Genomic DNA, 20665 nt, shown 5'->3' with positions numbered 1-20665 from the left:
CAGGGGCCCCCTCTGGCCGGGTCCGGCAGTCCCCCCCTGATGGCGGACCTGCACACGCTAACACATATATACACACATTAAAACACATACATACACACTAACACATACAGAGTATACACACATTAATACATACTGTATATACAATAACACATACACAAATACACACTAACATATACATACACACTAAATTAGTACACATACACTTACATTTTAATGCAGCAGCACCAGGTTGATAATCACAGGCACCTCACTTCATTAGGCCCCTCGCGTTGTAATGGCGTGATTCGCTGTGATATGGGGGTGGGGCTTGCCGTATTGGCTCCACTCCCACTTCGGCCAGCGCAGGGCTGCATGCGTTAATGGTGGGGGCCCCTTTGTGTGTGGGGGCCCCGGGCGACCGCCCCTGTCGCCCCCCCCCTTTAGTCCGGCCCTGCCTGCCAGCTACGAATGCATCAACCGGAAGTGCCACAGCGATATTGAGATAGACAATTCCTTAATGTAAAACTCAATACAAAGTACCAACATACTAATTGGGCTAACATCAGTACACAACTTGGCTCACAAAACAGACTCCTACCGCCACATAATCATGTTAATCGAGCTTGAGCAAAGGAATAACCATATAAGTAGTGTTCACTCTAGCTCGGGCGGCAGGCAGGGTGCCGGAGCTAGAGAGGGCAACCTTATGCGCGTGTCGAAGGCGCGCGCGCGTCCAAAAAGGGGGCGTGACCATGAAAAGGGGCGTGTCTATAAGACGCGTCCCCTTTTCGTCATACTTGGGGGCGTGCCCGGCGCTTACGGACATGCCGGGCAGCCCCCAAGCGCTGCAGAAAGGGAGAATAGATGCCGGGCGCATGCGCCTGGCGTCTATTCTCCGGCGGTGACCGGGACACCGCATGTTTCTCCACCAGCGGGACACTGCGTCCCGCGGGTGAGAACGGCACCCGCAGGCTGTGAGGGCAGGGCGCTTTTTGCCCTCTTCCTGGAAGGCAGGGTCCTTTTTGGCCTCCAGAAGGAGGGCAGGGCGCCGCGCCCTGCTAAAACAGCCTAGTGGGAACGCTATATAAGGTATTAATTGCAATACTACTAATATCTATGCAGCTAAAATTTCCATCCTTTGATTAACTACTGACACGGCTAGTATGTATCACCTCCAATAATCCAGCATAGGGCCGAATTCAATTAGCCGCGAAAAGCCGACCCACAACGATTTTTCCGCCTCCGCCCTGCGCGCTCCCGCTTATCTCCGTATTCAATTCCAAAAGACACGAAAAGGCAAAGAGGCGAAATCGGCGGAAAATGAAACTGGCGAATAGTCCTTAAGATTTTGGGGAAATCAGTCTGTACCCCAGAAAAATCTGCACTAACATTAGAAATCAATATAGAAGTGCCCTAATAAAAGTGTTTTGTGTTCTTAAAGTGTCAGAATTGGCTGTTATATGCTTATAAGTGCTGAAAAATTATAGAAAGCTATCTATTTTTGGAAAAATAAGTACAGAGGTCAAATTTGGGGTACTATCATATTTTGATGTGTCTAAAGTGAAGATTGAAAAAAATCTCACAACTGCTGCAGCCTCGTGCAATCCCAAAAACACCTATCCCATACATATTGCCCCCCAAAGTACCAGGCCCCAACTTACCCATTTTCCAACACCTTTTCTATTTTCTCAAAACATTTTTTACGTTTTTTGGACTTATTAGTCATTAAAGAGGGGGGGTGTCCAAAGGGTTCTGGATCAAATCACCACATTTGCACCCCAAAATAGTGATTTTGCACTTCCAATTTGACTGCCTATACATAGAAGAAACTTTTCTACTGTTTTTTTTCTGCTTAGGCAAAAACTCCTGGAATTGAATACGGAGATACCGCTGCCGGTATTTGAACCGCCGGACTTGTGTCCGGCGGTAATTCGTATGTATGATGTTACTCCACCACTAAGCCCCATTCCCTCCTGGTTCTGTCGGTCACCTCCAGGACTGCCAAAAGAGATGCTGTGCAGCAACATCCCGTGGGACCACAGCATGTTGGGTATGGCTGCACCCATTTGTGGGTGGGTCTAGCATGTGAGAAGCACCCACTCACAGGAGCAAGGCACAGCTGGGACTAAAGTATTCACTGTTAGGATGACGGGGCAGTCCCATAATAGCTGCATTTTTGTCTGGATGTATTTAGATGCTAAAATGTAACAGACAAAAATTAAAGTTCAACTTTTTTATTTTGTACATCTCTCATGTAAATAACACAAACAAAATCTATTTTTTGTTATAGAGATAGATGAACGAAGGACTAAGTTTGACATAACATCAGGTCATCTTAATCACACACATTCCGCAGCAAGTATCCTAACCCACTGCTCCATGCTCCTTCCTCACTATCTACCCCATCTGTGTCACCCGTCTGTCCCTCCCCTTTAGAATGTAAGCTCTCATGAGCAGGGACCTTGTCCCTCACGTGCTTCTCCTCCCCCTACTTATATTATCATTTACTCCGAACGCCTCAATTGGCACCGAACACTTGGTTGCTGACGCCGGGCTGCTTGTGTTATGCAGCTATGTTTATAAACCATGTCCTTGTCCTGCATTGTTTTGTATTACTATTAACTGTTTTTCTTGTGTGCTCATTTATGTACTGTGTAAGGCACTGCAGAATCTTTGTGGCGCCATATAAATGAAGGATAATAATAATAATTACACCAAAAGTTGATTAAAATACAGTCCATATACATGTGTTCTCAACCTAAATCGTCCCTTTATTGGAGCTTTTACCAATCACCATTAGATTCTTGGGTCTGCTACTGAGCTTTCAAAATATCTCTTATGCATCACTGATATAAGAGGACACTCTAATCATCATCATTTTATGTTATGTCAAACAGATTTTACACCAAAAATGTACTTACTGTACTTAAACTTCTTTCATGGGCTTCATCCAAAACTATTGTGCTGAATTTTATAAGGTTGGGGTCAGTCAGAGTATGTCTCAGCAAGCAACCATCAGTCAAGTACATCATTTCAGTTTTCTGTTGTAAAATATACATAAAATATGTATACATTTTAGATTGTTATTGGTACACTTAAGTTTGTTTACAATGTTGAGAGAGCTGTTACTCAAAGATTTCAGTTTTTCTTTGTGTCTTTTTTCTGCACAATACATTATTTTATTTTAATATCAAAATTACAATAAATAAATATACCAAATACTTGCATTTATTCGTGGTCTGATACACTAAGAACAAACATATATTGTACATATATTTTTTTCTCTTCTATTCAACTATTGTTTTATCCAAGGAAACAATGACTGACACATACTCTTGCAAGCACCTATAGATTCAGATATACAGTAAAACTAAAAATATATACTGATCATGTTCCAGGTCTCCTCAATAATGACACCACCTATGTAATGTCAAGAGATTTCCCTTTGTATGCTGGAGTATCCTGCCTTTGTGTACAGGACAGAACACAGCGTACACTCATCAAATGTCCAGCAATCAACATAACACTTCCAGTCTACAACCATGTAGATGTACACTCAGCCTGCCTGCTACTGACATATTTATATTGACCATGGCAGAAAGGCTTTTAGAATAGAGTAGCTAATTCAGGAGCTTCAGAGCAAATCTTTTACATTTCTCCAATAACATGTTGTCATACTTATTTCAGACTAAAATAAAATGAAAGAACTATAAAACTGCTATATGTACAATCAATTACTTTCTTGGGTCTAGCTTGCAACAACTTTACATTGTTGTAGCTAAAGTGGCAATTTGTTATATAATGGAGGTTTCAGTGTAATAGAAAAAAAAAAATGTAAACTGTCATTTATTACAGATGTTTGTCATGTTTGCAGAGTTATAACAATAATTTAATTTAACACAATATTACAGTCACAAATTTGGTACAACAGAGACATTTTTAATGCATTATTTAGAATTATAACAAATTTGTATAACTTGCTACAAGAAGATTGAGAGATCAGTATAGTTTCCTACCTGCGATGTGCAGTCATCAAATCGCACTTGGTAACCCACTGTACTCCCCAATAAGCAGTCCATTTCTTCTGCCACCCTCTGTGCCACTGAAATTGTGGCTACCCTGCGAGGCTGTGTGATACCAATCATGCCGTGTTTTGCAAACCCTTCAAATGAAATTTTTAATTGTAATCTCTTTATTTATATTTTAATAGAAGACACAGCACAAAAATAAACATATACACAGAATTTTTTGAACGATCTACAATTCAATCATATAAATATTATTTTCCAAAAAATAAAACTACACCAAAAATACACTTCAATCAAATTTTTTATTTGTAACAAAAAATACAAAAACAATATAAAGTAATAAAAAATATATAAAAAAAGGAAGAGAAAAGAAAAAGAGGGGGGGAGGAGGGAATTAAAGAAAGGCAAGCTACAGTATGGTACATCATTTACGGATAGCCAATATCACTCCATACCGGGCAACTGTCTGTGAAATGCAGAATACCAAGGTTCCCAGGTAGCATGAAACTTAGGGTCTGATTCAGACTTGGGAATAGAGTGAGATATCTCTCTCAACTGATCATCTTGGTGAAACCATGCTGCACTGCAGTTGGGGCAGATTTAAAATGTGCAAAGAGATTTAGATTTGGGAGGAGTGTGTCCAAACTGACATCTAAATTGTAGAGTAATAATAAAGCTGTGCAGTATTTGTGGGCTACATGCAAAAGCAGCCAGTATTTACCCTACATGCAAAAAAAATGTATGTATTTACATCCCCTTGCATTGCAATATGGTGTGTTCAGGTTCACAGTTAAGTGCTATGTCTCTCTCTAGTCCCAAGTCTGAATCAGGCCCTTAGTCACTGAGTCATGAAGGAGTGCCCTTCAAATGAAGTTTTAATCACCATTACTTCATTTTGATTGTTTGCAAGACCAACCAATAGCATTTACTGTCTGGCATGTGATTGCCATGCGAAAACTTCATTAGTAATTAAATGTCCAGAAATAGCAGGATTATAAATTAGAATGACTAGAAAAGGGAATATGGTGAGTAAAATGAATAAATAATATATGCATAAATATTGAATAAAAGAGAATTTGAGCATAAATGGGGGTAACACGTAGAGTTTAAACACATGTAACCATCTCTCTTTGGGTTGATATACTAAGGACTTGTGTTGCCCCACTCTCTAATTTGTTCTAGTGTTGATTGGTGCAGAAATATCCCTCAAATTGCACTTGCAACAGTGAGTACACATTGACATTTGTTTCAGAAATGCTTAACTTTTATTATTTATGTTTGTTAACCCCTACTTTTTGACTCTTTTTGCATATTAATAAAACTCTTTAGTACTGTTATTCAGAAGGTGCACTTTAGTACACAGTGGAAAATAAAGCAATTACAAATCATTTAGTGTAAAAGAAAAAAAAAAAACAATTTCAGATGACAGTTAGTACAAGATTGTATGATATTCCCATACTGTGTATCCTTGGAAACAGAATTAAAAAGCATTGTTACAGTTCTTTTGGATAAAAAGAAAAATGCATTTGTAGTAAAGTGCTAACTGGTTACAATCTATAACTACTAAACTGATCAAAGCAGACAAATATCACAATAAAATCAATCAAAAGAATATGACCTCATTCAACGCCTACTAAAGCTGGGTACACACTGGGCAAAATATCAGCAGTTCAATCGAATTGCCAATATATCGCGAGCAGGTCGGCGGGTGTGTACCCCCGATGTGTCTGTGATCGTTATAGCTTACCTGATCGACCACTGTGTCGGCGGATCCGTCAGCACAGTGTGTACCCAGCTTAATTCAACATGACACAATGTACCCTCCAGCTTATCCATATTGCTTGAGAGAAAGCTCACTAAAACATTTTTAAAATGTTTTTGTGGTTCGCTTTTTCTCATGCAATAGGGATCAGTTGGTGGGTATATTGTGTTATATTGAGCTAGTAGATGTTGAATGAGGTCATATGCTTTTAATTGTGATATTAGTCTACTTTTATCAGTTTAATAGTTATAGCTTTAGTAAAAATGCATTATGCCCCCACCCAACCCCACTTTGAATGCACCATTACACTACCAAATTGTATTTTGCTGTCATATCAGACCCTTATGTACCCCCAGGGGGTACATAAGACAGATAAACTTTTAGTTTAACATTTAAGTAAAGAATAAATCAATTAAAATAAGGATTACTTTTTTAACATGTAAAGACACAAAGGGTAAATGTCTAAACACATTTAGGAGTATTTATAACAAATGGGCATACCTTAAGATTGACAGTTTCATAATACAACAGCATTAGGGATGCTATACGTCCCGATTTTCCCGGGATCGTACCGGTTTTTAGGCATCCCTCCCGACAACTGTGTTTGGGACACCCAAATGTCCCGTTTTACTGTGTAGCCGGAGCTGGGGCCCGGCACTGGAAGGTGGAAGAGAAGATGGTGGGGAGGGCAGTGAAGGGCAAAAGAGCCGAAGGGAAGGCTGGTGACGTGGGAGGAAATAATCCCTCAGTAGCTGGACGCATGTTATGACATCAATTATTTTTCTTCCAGCCTGCTGCGGTAGGCAGGCAGTGTCAGTGTGCATACAGGCATTGGTATGGAGGGATCATTCCTTCCCAGACCAAATACAACCCAATTCAATACAGACTATATATAATACATACTTTATAGTAAATTATATATAGTCTGTTTTCTGGAGGCTGCCTCCTTGGTGCCTCAGAACCTGCTGACTGCCCGGCCAGGTCGGACGCGTTGTTTTTGCTATTTTAATATTTGAACTAAGTATTGCCTTGGCTTGATTTAACAAATCTTACCCTGCAATATTAGGGAGAACATATATTAATAAAAAAAAAATATTTGTTTGTATTTCAAGCTGTATTTGGCTTTATGTATTATTACGCTGAGTCTGACAAATCATTTTTACACTACAAAGTACTGTGCAAAATACTCCATATAGTAGAATATATTTGAACTACACCATTATCCTGCAATTTAAGAGTTGGACATTGTTATTCGAATATGTACACCTTGATTTTTAAACCTTTAGTAATAAGCCCAGTCACTAGAGCTTGAAACTTCCCATCCATGGAATGATGTTGGATAGGACGGCCAGAAGGAGCTGCGTTCCAACAGCTGATATGTAGCCGGAAATCCTCCGGACTCTAGAGCCCGATCTCCCCGTCACTATGGAATCATTTTGGTGATTCTGCCGGAAGTGGCTGCGTTCCACGGAGTGGAACGCAACGCGATAAATCCAGGTAAAGATGATATTTTAGCAATTATAGAACTCCCCGAATAGTCAAGCCATAAACCTATTGACGGACGGCGCATGCAGGCGAGAGAAAGAAGCATGTATCAATGAGATAATAGGGTAATTGGTATGCCCCACCCTTTCCCATGATAATTGATCTGAGGGTATTTAAGAGAGAGTAGAGGAACACACAGTAACTAACCTTGAAACGCGTCGGTTTGTGTGTGTTTGAATTAAGGACCCATGTTTGACAGATAGACTGAAGCCCAGCTAAGACTAATATACCCATGAAAGATACCTTGATGTGTATGTTTCATCTTTTCCATACGTAAGTACGGTGCGCATGTACTTAAATAAACCTTGATACGTTTGATTACACTTACTGTGTGGAATTCGAAGGTGCGAAGTATACACAGAGGAGAACTTTTTCTTACAGTACATATATCGCACACTTCTCCAGCAAGTTATTTGTGGGAGATATAGTGGTCATCTATTATTATTTTGTGACCAAACCACAGATCTACACATTGGTTGTTTTGAATTTTTTTGTTTTTCTTTATGATCCACACCCTGGAGGAACTGAGAAAAGTACAAAGATAACAAAGGGAGACTTAAGAATCACTATTTCCACTATTCCAGGCGTCCCAAGTGACATTTTGACTTTTTATTGACACTTGCTGATAAGCGCTCTTCTCTAGGTTCCATTTGTGTTTTTTTCTATATGATTATCAGAGTGTTTGGGTGACACTCAGGGGCCTATTGAGGGGAGCCACTGTCCTGTCTGCACAGAAGCATATTGTACTTTTATTATATTATATTATATAATAGGGTGTGCTGCTGGTTGACTGCGCTGGCCGGATCCCCACAAATATTTGAAATATAGCAACCCTAAACCCTTTTCAAAGGAAATGCAGAATTGTTTTTTTTATATATAGTGTTGTACATCGGGGGCAGCACAGACAGCAATATAGTAAAAGTACAAAGGTCAAATAGGTACAAATAGAAATGTTATAGACAAATACATTCATTCAGAATTAGGGGGGGAGAATGTACCAGAGGTGTGGGAGAGGTTGAACATGGGGGCGATGTGAGAAAAGGCATTGGGATGGAGGGACCAGAGAAGGTATATGGTGAAAGGGGCAGGTGAAGAGAAGAGAGAATGGCACAGACTTCAGGGGGCGGTTGGGGGTGGGGTAGAAGATTGGGGTGAGGAAAGTCAGCAGGAAGATTTTATAGTGGGGAGAAGGAGAGAGGGATGGGAGGGAGTTGAAGATGGCAAATGTTGGAGGACTGATGATGAGGCAGTGGAATATGGTGATGGAAGCACATACAGATAGGGTGAGGCTAGGTAGGACAAAGAGGGAGAGGGAAATAAGAGAGGAGAGAAGACTGGAGGATGTACAGAAGGGAGCAGAGGTAAAACAGCAACAAGTGACAGAAACTGTAAGGAAAAAATTAAAGAGAATGGTTGCAGTTTCAGGGCAGCTGTCAGGAGTCGGGCTGCCGGTTCACAGCGGAGGGTCCGGACAGTCACACTCTGCCTGACTAGGACCTGGTGCACTGTGCTCCGTGCCCCCTTTCCCCGCAGCCGTGAGCGGCATCCGCCGTACGGGATGCTCTAGCTCTGCTGGGGAGATCAATGCTCAGTCCCGCTACCAGCCGCTGGCCCATGCTTCACTTATCTGCATTTGTCCTCACAGCATGGCACCGCCCCACAGTGTCAATGCTGGCTTCTACGGTCCATGGGCGCAGCCATCTTGGTCTGGTCACCTGATCCTGCACCTGCCAATCCTGCTCAGCTCTTGGGTCAGCTGAGTGTAATTGTCCAACCAGCAACAGGCACTGGGTATATAAATCCTCCCTGGACTCTCAGTCAGTGTCTGTGAAACATCTCCTAAAGGTTTCCTCTTAGCTCCTGTTGGATCCACGTTTGTTCTTAACCTAGTATACGTAGTTGTCTATTTACTGAACCTGGTTCAGTGCTCTAAACCAGCTTTCAAGCCATCGTTTTACTGAGCTTGCTCAACACCATTGCTCTAAGAACTTTGTTATCTTTTAACGGAGTCTGTCTCAGTAAGGACTCTCCATACCTGGGCTTAACCCAGTGCTCCAGTAAATAGTCCTCAGTCTCTAGTACCATTCATAGATGAAGGTTCCCTGCATCAATCTAGTGGAATATTCTCAGTGCTGCTACTACAGATCCCCGCAGTTCTCGTCTGAGTACAATTCTACACCGGGACTGGTACTCTGCCTTTACCACTACCTCTAATATCGGCAATCATTCTGATCATCTCGTATCAAGTTCCAACTTCTATACAGTCTGCCATTGCCTGTTGTTAATATATAACCATTTCTCCTAGCTCTGTGCCGTCCTATGGGGAAAACGTATCTCAGACCTCCTCGGTTTGTGCTGCCAGTATCACAGCCCGCAAAGCCTGTTCCATCACGGGAGGCCAAATCCCTAGAGGTGTGTCAGCAGCGTTATGTCACAGGTGGTGCTAGTGAATTACCTGTATGAGGTGATGAACTGGAATCACTGGAGGCCGGCTGGACTGGAACCATGGTTAACATGAATAGCTCTTTTATTATAAGAAGTGGGTAGCAGTGAGAACTGCCTTTGGTGATGAGTGACTGGAACTGGAAACTTGAGACGTTGGAATGAGACCAGAAGGAACTTGGAGGGACCGGAGTGGGACCGGCAGGTAGGCTGACTGAGCTGGTCGGGGTACCAGTAGATGAGCTTGCAGATGGATGGTAGCACGGAAGCTACTTGGTGCAGCTAATGAGCCGTGAGGTGAGTGGACTTGGAGGAACCGGACTGGGACTGGCAGGAAGGCTGACTAGCTGGTCGGGTTACTAGTAGATGGGCTTGCAGACGGATGGTAGCGTGGAAGCTACTTGTTGTGGCTTGGGAAGCCATAGGTAGACGTTGGTAGCTGGGTGGCTACGTGGAGCGGCTGGATAGCCGTGGGTAGACGCTGGTATCTGGGCAGTTACATGGAACGGCAGGATAGCCATGGGTGGACGCTGGTATCTGGGTGGCTACGTGGAGCGGCCGGTTAGCCGTGGGTAGACGCTGGTAGCTGGGTGGCTACGTGGAGCGGCTGGATAGCCGTGGGTAGATGCTGGTAGCTACGTGGAGCGGCTGGATAGCCGTGGGTAGACGCTGATAGCGTGGAAGCTACTTGGTGCGGCCTGGGAGCCGTGGGTGAGAGATGGTAGCGTGGAAGCTACTTGGTGCGGCCTGGGAGCCGTGGGTGAGAGATGGTAGCGTGGAAGCTACTTGGTGCGGCCTGGGAGCCGTGGGTGAGAGGTGGTAGCGTGGAAGCTACTTGGTGTGGCCTGGGAGCCGTGGGTGAGAGATGGTAGCGTGGAAGCTACTTGGTGCGGCCTGGGAGCCGTGTGGAGAAGCTGGTAGCGTGGAAGCTACTTGGAGCGGCCTGGGAGCCGTAGGTGAGAGGATGGTAGCGTTGATAGCTGAACGCAGCAGGCTTACGGATAGCACTGGTCTAGGAACCAGCAGGAGCCTGGGACATACTGGTACACAGAGGTACAGCTATAGCACAAGTAGTACACCACGGAATGTAACAAGATGTTCAAGCACAGAGTGCTATCAGAGGAGGATCTATATACCTAGAGTCTGGCAGCAATTGGTGGATACAGACAGGTGGTCTGGTAGTGGCATTCTGAGTGGAGCAAGGCACAACATGCAGAGGGAGTAATCATCTCTGCAGCCCTTGAGAATCAGGACCACACCTGTGATTCCAATTAAGACTAGCAATGCTCACAGACAGAGCAGAGTCCAGGTGATTTAATCAGTGTGGGGAGGAGAGCAGTCTGCACACACAGAGTTGTCACAGCCAGCATGAATTAGCCAGAGCAGATCTCCCAGGAGAATTACAAACACAGATCCATGGAGCATCTGGCAGAGGTAAGTCTCAAAGCAAAAGGTAAAAACTAGCCAGGATTGTGACACGTTACTGGGGCTAGTTGCAGAAGAAAGTGTCTGAAAGTGGCCTGTTGAAGGGAGGTGGCAGACTGAGCGGGTGGAGATTCATGGAAGCTCTAGACCAGGTGGACTGTGCACCTATGAGGCATCAGATGGGGATTTGGGAAGCAGAAGGATTGGAGGAGGCATCTAGGCCAAAGCTTTGGTCTTGATTAATAGGTGCGAGACGTAAATGAGGTGTGGGTGCAGATTAAAGAAAGAAGAAGGTGGTCAGTGGAGGCTTTAAGATGGAGAGAGCGTGGAGCCCGGGATAGGATCTGAGAGAGTCAGCAGGACAATCAATGGCTATTACAAAGCCATGGTGTACAATAGCAGTGGCCAGACGTACCGGGGTACAGGGCAGAACGAGAGGCTGCAGGCAAGGAAAGTCAGGTGGAAGAACTGAGCCTGGGATTGAGAACCCAATAGACATCAGATGGGGAAGGATTGTAAATCGCAACTAAACCAAAGCTAGATTAAGCTGTGCAAACCACAAAGCTAGATTAAGCTGTGCAAACCACAACAGGATGTAGGGGCAGGAAACTGAATGAAGTATTGGAAGGTAGGTGGATAGCAGCTTGGGGCAGAGGCCAGGGCCTACACCTAATGGTCGATGGAGACAGATGATGTTAGAAACTGAACACCAGTGGAGAGCTCATCAATGCACATTTGCTCTGTCCAGTAGCACAAAAATCAAATGCAAAAAAAAAAATATTGCTGGACAACAGGTGTAGTGCCTTTACCACGGGCTGATTTATTCCCCGAGACTACTCAATGAGCCAAAAAGACAGACCGCATACTGCACTTTAGACATATTTATTTTCGGGTCTACTCAGACCCGAAAAGATATACGCGATAATTAGCCTATTATCGGCTAAAAACACTGATTTACCAAACAGGTCCTAGAACTTTCCCCAGATTCTGTGTGTTAACGCCTGATAACATTATTTATCAGGCAAAAAAACAGATCTGTAATTGAATAGCCCCGGGCATTAAAGCAAAAAGCTACCAACTTTTTCTACCCCCGATAAATTCACAAATTCCCACCTAAATGTATTAAATCCAAAAATTACAATTTCCATTAATTTTAAAATAGCATTGTATAGCTGTTTCATTCTTCCATTGCCCTTGATAAACCAAAAGAATGTGCTTAAAAGTAAATTAACAATCATAGTATTTTTATGAAAGTCAATGTCATAACTAATAACATTACATTTAATTAGAGTATTTTAAGTGTTTTATGCTGTGATTGCACTGTCCCAGATAATGCTGCTACCATAATGAGGGTTTTATGGGTTGCAGCTCATACAAGTATAAACAAACTAGTGTGGCAGTATCACCAGAGATGGCACTGGTAAGCAGCAGATTCTGTGTGGGGCAGGAAAGATCCGCCCACACAGAGAAGAAAAGGATTCTGGGAAGAGGTGTAAGGGGGCCCAGTGAATTCAGTCCAGGGAGGACTGAGGCAGACCAGTCAGACAGAGCTCACTGTGCTAGCAAGCCATTGAGGGCCAGGAGGCCTGAACCTAGACCTGTGGGAAACACTGAAGGCTATCAAACTCTGGGACTGAGCTATGGTCCTGCAAGGAAGCAGGCCAGACTGTGAGGCTGTGGCGGCCAGCCAACTAAAGAACAGACCAGAGCCTGTGTTAACCTGCATGAAGCAGGGCTAAGCTGACTTTGGACTTTTATTTACAGACTAGCTGCATTTTATATAGAGAGTGCTCAAGAAGTGAGCTAGTGCCCTAAACAAGGGCTAGGATGTTTATTATTTTTCTGTTTCCTGATTTCACATGCTGGAAGTAAAGCACCATTTATGTTTATTTAAACTGGAATGCTACGTGTGGACTCTTAATTCTGCACCTACTCATTGCACCACTGACCCCAGTCTACCGAGCTAATTAACCCCCAATTTATCACATATGGCGGAGAATTCGGGCATCAGGTCTACGCAGAAAGTGGATTACAGCAGCTAATGGAAATAAGGAGGCTCACTGCACCTGCATGCTGGAATGCTCATCAAGGTGGTGAGTGAAGGGAAAAGTTGTCTGCAAGTGTGCACTCTTCCTTTGGATGGGAAGAAGAATTGTTTGCAAATGTGCGAAAGTGTTATTTCAAAGAAATGCAAGAGGTAATGACATTTGTTACAGCAGTGTTAACAGGGAAAACTGTTTATTTTTCTGAAAGCACACAAAAGTGTTTTCTCTGTCTCGTTAAGACAAGCGTGTCTAATTATCTGGTCTGGACATTTCTTTTGCAAAGAACAGAGCAAGGGCTATGTTGATTGCTGGACATTGTAGTTCCACAGAAATGAAAGCAGGTGCTGTGTTATATTATGCTGTACAAGTGAAAAGTGCAAGTATATTGTCTGCAAAGAGAAATGTGCATTTCATCAGCATTGGAAGTGTTAAAAGAAATTGTGTGGTTTATCCTGGTGAATTGCTCATGCTCATTAATGGTGCGTACACACTGGGCGATTAAAGTGGACGACTGAACGATAACGATATCGTTATCGTTCAGTCGTCCACTTTATCGTCCATTTTTAACACAAAAAAGATGAACGATGACGACGACACACGTTCCCGCGGGTCGTTCGTCATCCTCGTTCATCGGGCTGACATGCAGGCCAACCTGACGACCTCGTCAGGTTGCTGCATGTCAGGGAATGGGGGAGAGAGCCCGGCGCTGAACGATATCGCTAATGATATCGTTCAGCGGCTGTGCTCAATGTCATGAACGACATTGAGCACAGCCTGCCGGGGACACACTAGACGATATCGCTCAGGGAGCATATCGTCTAGTGTGTATGCACCTTAAGTCAAGGTGTGGTACTGAGAGAGCAGAGGTTCCTATTGAAAGGCTATTGAAACTGCTTGATAGATGCTGGTAATTGTAGTGCCACATGAAGAAAAATGTTTTGCTGCATTGAAAATACTTTTGAAGGCAAAGTGTGATACAGTGAAAACAAAAACAAGTTGTTTCTGTGTATTTTGTGCCAAGAATCATGGGAAATATAAAGAAAAATTCTAAAGACAGAATTCTTCCTACAAAGGTTCATTCTCAGTCTAGAGAAATGAAAAACCTGGGCTGGAGTTTACAGTCTGAATATGAAGATAGTCATTTACATGGAAGGGATTTAAAGCTGTTTGAAATCCTCTGTGGTGAATCCTTTCAAATTGATAGGGTAAACAGTGTTATTCCGTTGAGAGAGACATTTACAAAGCAGAACAAAGATGTCTGTGTGTGGGCAGTGTATGGTGCAAGGTCCGTCCAGAAAGGACTATATCAGCCTGGAAGAATTTGACAATATGCGTAAAGTTTTGAATGAAGGTAATACGTATTAGGCTGGGAAGGTTGATGACTTAATGGAACAATTGGCGGATGAGAGAAATTTTCATGAGCAAGCTGAAAAGAAATTACAGGGTGAATTGTCCTATTTGAAAATGGCATTTGATCAGGAAGAAATAAAAAAATGTGAAGTTCTTAAAGAGACAGACCTCAAATTAGCAGCTATGTCTGTGAAAGCTAAACGCCTTGAGGAAGCTAAACTTTTCAAATGTGTTGTGCTGCTAACAACAAATGTCATATTACAGCAAGATATTGTTGTATTGCAGCAAAAGTGTGTAGTACTTCAGCAGAAAGTGAAGGAATTGAAAGAAGGTATCCAGAGACATCGGTGTGATGCAGAGCGCACGCAAGTGAAAGTGGCGGATCTGGCTCTGCTGTTAGAGGAAAAAGACTCTTTAATTGTCTCCACAATTAAAGTAAAGCTTAAAGATTGTGAATTGGAGAAAAATTATCTAGCGGGAAAGTTTTGTGAAGTATAAGAGAAGTATCTCCAGATGCTGCAGACTCACGCTCAGTGGGAAACTGTCCTTGAAGGAAAAGAGATGGAGATGGTCCGTCTTAAAGTCAGCTGTAAGAAGCAAGTACAAACTCTCCACTCCAATTTAGCTGCAGCTAGAGCAGTTTCAGAAGGTCTAACAGAAAGAAATGTATTCCTGGAGGAAAGTCTGCATAAAGCCGCAGAGCAAAGTGAATCTTTGGAGAGAGAGCTTAACCTTGCTCATGGCAGGGCTTGGAAGTTGCAAGAACAGAGTGAGAACCTTGAGAAGTGTCTGCTAAGTACACAAAGCCAGTTGCATAGATTCGAAGTAGAGAGGAATACCAAAGAACTGGAGTTGCAAGTGAATTAAATGTGGCAGAGTCTGAAATGAATGTACAAAAGTTGAGACTTGCTGAACATGAAGTTGTGGAGTGCAATCTGCTGCAATTTGAGAGCAAGTTGAAAAGCGCTGTGGTGAAAATTGCCCAGCTGGAAGAACAGCTGTCTATGGCTCAGAAAAAGTTCCATATGGTAGTGGGAAAATCACAAGAGGAAGTGAAGTGGTCTCAAGTTACAAAGCTTGAAGCAAGATGTCCAGCTAAAGTGAATTGGAAAATAAAGACCTGTCATGATTGGTGCTTGTGAGTTACCTGTCTCAGGTGATGAACTGGATTCTCTGGAGGCCGGCTGGACCGGAACCATGGGTGATGTAGATAGCTCTATTTACAAGACTTGTGTAGCAGTGAAAACTGCCTTTGATGATAAATGACAGGAACTGGAGGAACCGGACTGGGACCGGCAGGAAGACTTGTTGAATTGAACTGATGAACTAAGAACTTTACTCTGGACTGGAACAACATGGACTGAACTGATGAGCTTGGAACTTGACTCTGGACTGGAGCAACGTGGACTGAACTGATGAGCTTGGAACTTGACTCTGGACTGGAACAATGTGACAATGGTTGAAGGGAAGTCAGGTAATGCTGAGACGAGGGCTAAACAAGGTAATCTGGAATTTCTATGACAAAGGCTGGAACTCAGGTGCAGGCTGGATTGGATAATTGGGAATAACAGGTTTCAGGAAGGAATGGGTAGGTTTGAGAATTTTAGGCTCAGGGAGGGAGTAGGTAGGTAAAAGGAGCAGGAGTTGATCCACAGCAGGAAGCAAGGCAGGATGACACGATGCAGGTTTACAGAGTGTCAGGGACCAACCCGGAGTAGGACTAGCAGCAGAGCACAGGCCAGGTATTGCTGTAACAGGACGTCTGGATGCCAGGTATTACTGTAGCAGGTTGTCGGGATGCATCGGGGGTTGCTGTCAGCAGGCTTACTGGATTGCCAGGTTCAGCTGTAGCAGGTTTTCTGGATGCACCGGGGGTTGCTGCCAGCAGGTTTACTGAATTGCCAGGTATAGCTGTAACAGGTTTTATGGATTGCACCAGGGGTTGCTGTAGCAGATTTCAGGGATACACTTGAATGCAGAACAGCATGAACCATACACCACGGAAAGACGAGATGTTCAGGCCCAGAATGCTATCAGGAGAGGATATATATACCATGGGTCTGGCAGCAATTGGTGGATACGGACAGGTGGTCTGGTAGTAGCATTCTGAGTGGTAGAAGGCACAACATGCAGAGGGAGTATTCATCTCTGCAGCTCTGAGAATCAGAACCACACCTGCGATTCCAATCAGGGCTAGCAGTGCTCACAGACAGAGGAGAGGCCAAGTGCAATAATCAGAGCAAATCCTCCAGGCAAATTACACACACAGATCCATGGGGCAGCTGACAGGGGTAAGTCTCAAGGCAAAAAAGGTGACAACTAGACAGGGTCGTGACAAGACCTCTGTGGAGAGTGAACTTCAGCCTATGCTGGTGGAACATGTTGAGATTGAAAATCTGATGAACAAGGCTCAAAAATTGGGAGCACAAGAAAATCCAAGAGATCTATGCCTTAATGACTTGGCAGATCGCCATCAAAGCCGTGAGATAAATTATGTGGATCAATGGAGTAAATATTCAAGTATCCTATGTGGACACGGGAGTCCGGAATCTGTGGGTGACAGTGCCAGTACGCTGTCGGTTGACATAAAGCCAAGGACCAGAAGTTGTGATGGTGATGACTCTCAGGGTAATGTTGGCCCCTTGAAAGAAGATGAGCTATTAGTGAAGTATGCCAGTAGCCAATACAGGGCTTCAAGGCTGAAGGTTAAAAAGAAACAAAGGAAAAGTATTTCTTTGTCCAAACCAGCAGTTTATGTGGAAAAGAACATGCTTGATTTTGATGTAGGTGGCAAAAGTAAACATGAAGAATGTACCTTTGGGAAAAGTAACTTCAAGTTCTTGATGCCTGACGTGGTACCCAGGGATGTCCCTCAAGTACTGCATAAAGAAAGCAAGAAGTACCTTTGCTTCCATAAAGTGAGGAAAAAAGTTTGTAGGAAAATTATTTCTGGAATCTGGAGGATGAGACCCCCAGGGATCACAAGAGGTTATATGTCCATGGATGCGGTGGATTTCTCTCATGAGGAGAGTGAAGAGGGACATCGTCATGAGAATGCCTCATCCCATGTCGCTGAACCCAGGGGTTTCAAGCTGGGGAGGGGGATATGTGGCAGTATCACCACATATGGCACTGGTGAGCAGCAGATTCTGTGTGGGGCAGGAGAAATCCACCCACACAGAGAAGAAAAGGATTCTGGGAAGAGGTGTAAGGGGGCCCAGTTAATTCAGTCCAGGGAGGACTGAGGCAGACCAGTCAGACAGAGCTCACTGTGCTAGCAAGCCATTGAGGGCCAGGAGGCCTGAGCCTAGACCTGTGGGAAATACTGAAGGCTATCAAACTCTGGGACTGAGCTATGGTACCTGCAAGGAAGCAGGCCAGACTGTGAGGCTGTGGCAGCCAGCCAACTAAAGACCAGACCAGAGCCTGTGTTAACCATGAATGAAGCAGGGCTAAGCTGACTTTGGACTATTATTTACAGACTAGCTGCACTTTAATAGAGAGGGCTCAAGAAGTGAGCTAGTGCCCTAAACAAGGGCTAGGATGTTTATTATTTTTCTGTTTCCTGATTTCACATGCTGGAAGTAAAGCACCATTTATGTTTATTTAAACTGGAATGCTACGTGTGGACTCTTAATTCTGCACCTACTCATTGCACCACTGACCCCAGTCTACCGAGCGAATTAACCCCCAAGTTATCACACTAGTCAGACTATTTGGAACATAGGTAAACCTAAAGAAATTTGATTATTCCAGGTAATGACCAGTTCTGTGTCACCTCCACAAAAAAACATGTCAGATGGGATATAGGGCCTGATTCAGACCCGGTCGCAAGCGCTGAGCGCTCACAATTGGGTCGAAGGTGGCCCAGAGCGCACGCGCACGACGGAGCCGGCTCTGTCGTGCGCATGCGCGAGACCCGGATAACGACGGGTAATCCGTCGCTCCGGGTCTCGTATCAAAGGGGGCGTGCTGTTGATGTTGAGTGACAGCACGCCCCCTATGGTGGGCGGGCCGGGGGGGTGGCTGCCCAAACGGAGGCGTTCCCATGTGAATGCCTATCGTCTGGGGCCGGCCCACTGAATCACGAGTGATGTCAGTGGGAGAGATTTCGGCTCTGGGGCTTGCGGCAACGAGACCCTACCACAAGGGTCTCGTCACAAGCCCGATGGTCTTGACCATCGCGACCACCTTCCTGGCCGCTCGCTATAACTGTGGGTGGTCACCCACAGCTATGTGAGCGGCCAGGAGGCCGTTCTAAAAAAAAAAAATAGCCCGGCCCTGATTCAGAGTGAGCGCTCTGTCAGAGCGTCTGGCTCTGAATCAGGGCCTTAGTCATAAAGTCGACAATTACACCACCACCACGACAGTTACTGTATGATGCGATACCAGGTAAGACACCATTAGACCACCAGGGATGTTTTGTCAACATTCTAATCATGTCGACACTTCATCAGGATCAACATTATGAATGGCGACAAAATATACCACACCCCTGGCAGACAACTATTTTCAAAAATGTTTATAATACAGTTTCATATTGCGGTGTAAAAAACACCAGTCAATTTTGTAAGCGATGAGAATTAAGTGTATTTATCTTGTAGCAATCAAACAATCAGTATTGCAGTGAAGCAGAGTGAGCACCACACTAGATGGTGTGGGATAATATGAGATATGGTAAGAACTTACCCTTGTTATCTCTATTTCTACGAAGTCCATAGGGTTCCACAGGATACCTTGGGGGTATAGGTGATGACGTCAGGCATCGGGCACCATAGAGTTAAGTTTGCAGCCTCCCAGGATGCACTAGGGTCCCCCTCCTATACCCCGCCCCCGAGCCAAGGCATCTCAGTTTTGTACCAAGCCATAGGCCGGAGGAGGAGAAGGAAGAGAGAGAAAAAAAAAGATCTGGACACACACAAGAATCACATTCTCACCAGAGGGAGACGGAAAAACCGGTGACCAGAGCAAAGCCCATCTGCAGCACAGGTGCGACAGGGCGGGAGTCCTGTGGAACCCTATGGACTTCGTAGAAATAGAGATAACAAGGGTAAGTTCTTAACATATCTCATATTTACTACTTCAGGGTCCATAGGGTATCCACAGGATACCTTGGGGATGTCCCAAAGCAGTATCCTTTAAGGGTGGGGACGCTCCTGTGCTGAAAGGAGAATCCGCCGCCCGAAGGAAGCATCCTCAGAGGCAAAGGTGTCAAACGCGTAATACCTCACAAAGGTAGGGACAGAGGACCACGTGGCCGCCTTGCAGATCTGGACTGCAGAGGCACCACGTCGAGCTGCCCACGAAGGACCCACAGACCTAGTGGAATGAGCCTTCACAGAAGGAGGAACCAGCAGGCCTTCATGAAGATAAGCTTCTGAAATCGCCATACAGATCCAGGCTGCCAAAGTTTGCTTTGAAGCAGGCCAACCCTTTTTACGGAAGCCATAGAGGACAAACAAGGCGTCCGACTTCCTAAACGAAGAAGTGCGGTCAACATAAGTCATTAAGGCCCGCACAACATCCAAAGTGGCCTCACCCACTGAAAGTCCAGGTGAGTTAAAAGCCGGTACAACTATTTCCTCATTAACATGAAACTGGGAAACAACTTTGGGAAGAAATTCAGGACGAGTGCGTAGCACTGCCCTGTTCCCATGAAAAATCAAGAAAGGGGGTCTACAAGAGAGAGCCCCTAAATCAGAAACACGTCTGGCCGAAGCTATGGCCAGGAGGCAAACAGTCTTAGCTGTTAGCCATTTAAGATCCACTGAGCCCAGTGGTTCAAACGGCGGTCCCTGGAGAGCCCTCAGGACCACAGCCAAGTCCCAAGGCGCCACAGGTGGAACAAAAGGCGGCTGAATTCACAGAACACCTTGCATAAAGGTGCGCACATCAGGGATTGTAGCAATCCTATGATGAAACCAGACCGACAGGGCAGAAACCTGCACCTTCAAAGAAGCAAGGCGAAGCCCATGGTCTAGTCCCGCTTGCAGGAAGGCTAGCACTCTAGGCAGACGAAACTCCCGCGGTGCATAACCTCTCAGTCGACACCACTGGAAGAACGAATGCCACACGCGATGGTATATTCT

General features: G+C 44.5%; 1 protein-coding gene across 3 annotated transcripts in view; it reads right to left on the bottom strand.

Annotated features, from left to right (window-relative positions):
- Nucleotides 1-20665, bottom strand: part of DHX40 (DEAH-box helicase 40) — a 112813-nt gene that overhangs the window by 70947 nt on the left and 21201 nt on the right. For all 3 annotated transcript variants that reach the window (XM_088481036.1, XM_088481038.1, XM_088481037.1), the window contains 2 exons: nt 3996-4141; nt 2901-3020 (listed from right to left, as the gene is read on the bottom strand). In XM_088481036.1, coding sequence (XP_088337162.1) covers nt 2901-3020; nt 3996-4141 — 266 coding nt within the window. The remainder of the gene's footprint in view (nt 1-2900; nt 3021-3995; nt 4142-20665) is intronic.

The sequence above is a fragment of the Taudactylus pleione genome, unplaced genomic scaffold (assembly GCF_031769625.1).
Source record: "Taudactylus pleione unplaced genomic scaffold, aTauple2 ptg000260l, whole genome shotgun sequence".
In the NCBI taxonomy this organism is placed as follows: domain Eukaryota; kingdom Metazoa; phylum Chordata; class Amphibia; order Anura; family Myobatrachidae; genus Taudactylus; species Taudactylus pleione.
This window is presented reverse-complemented; position numbering and strand designations above follow the sequence as displayed.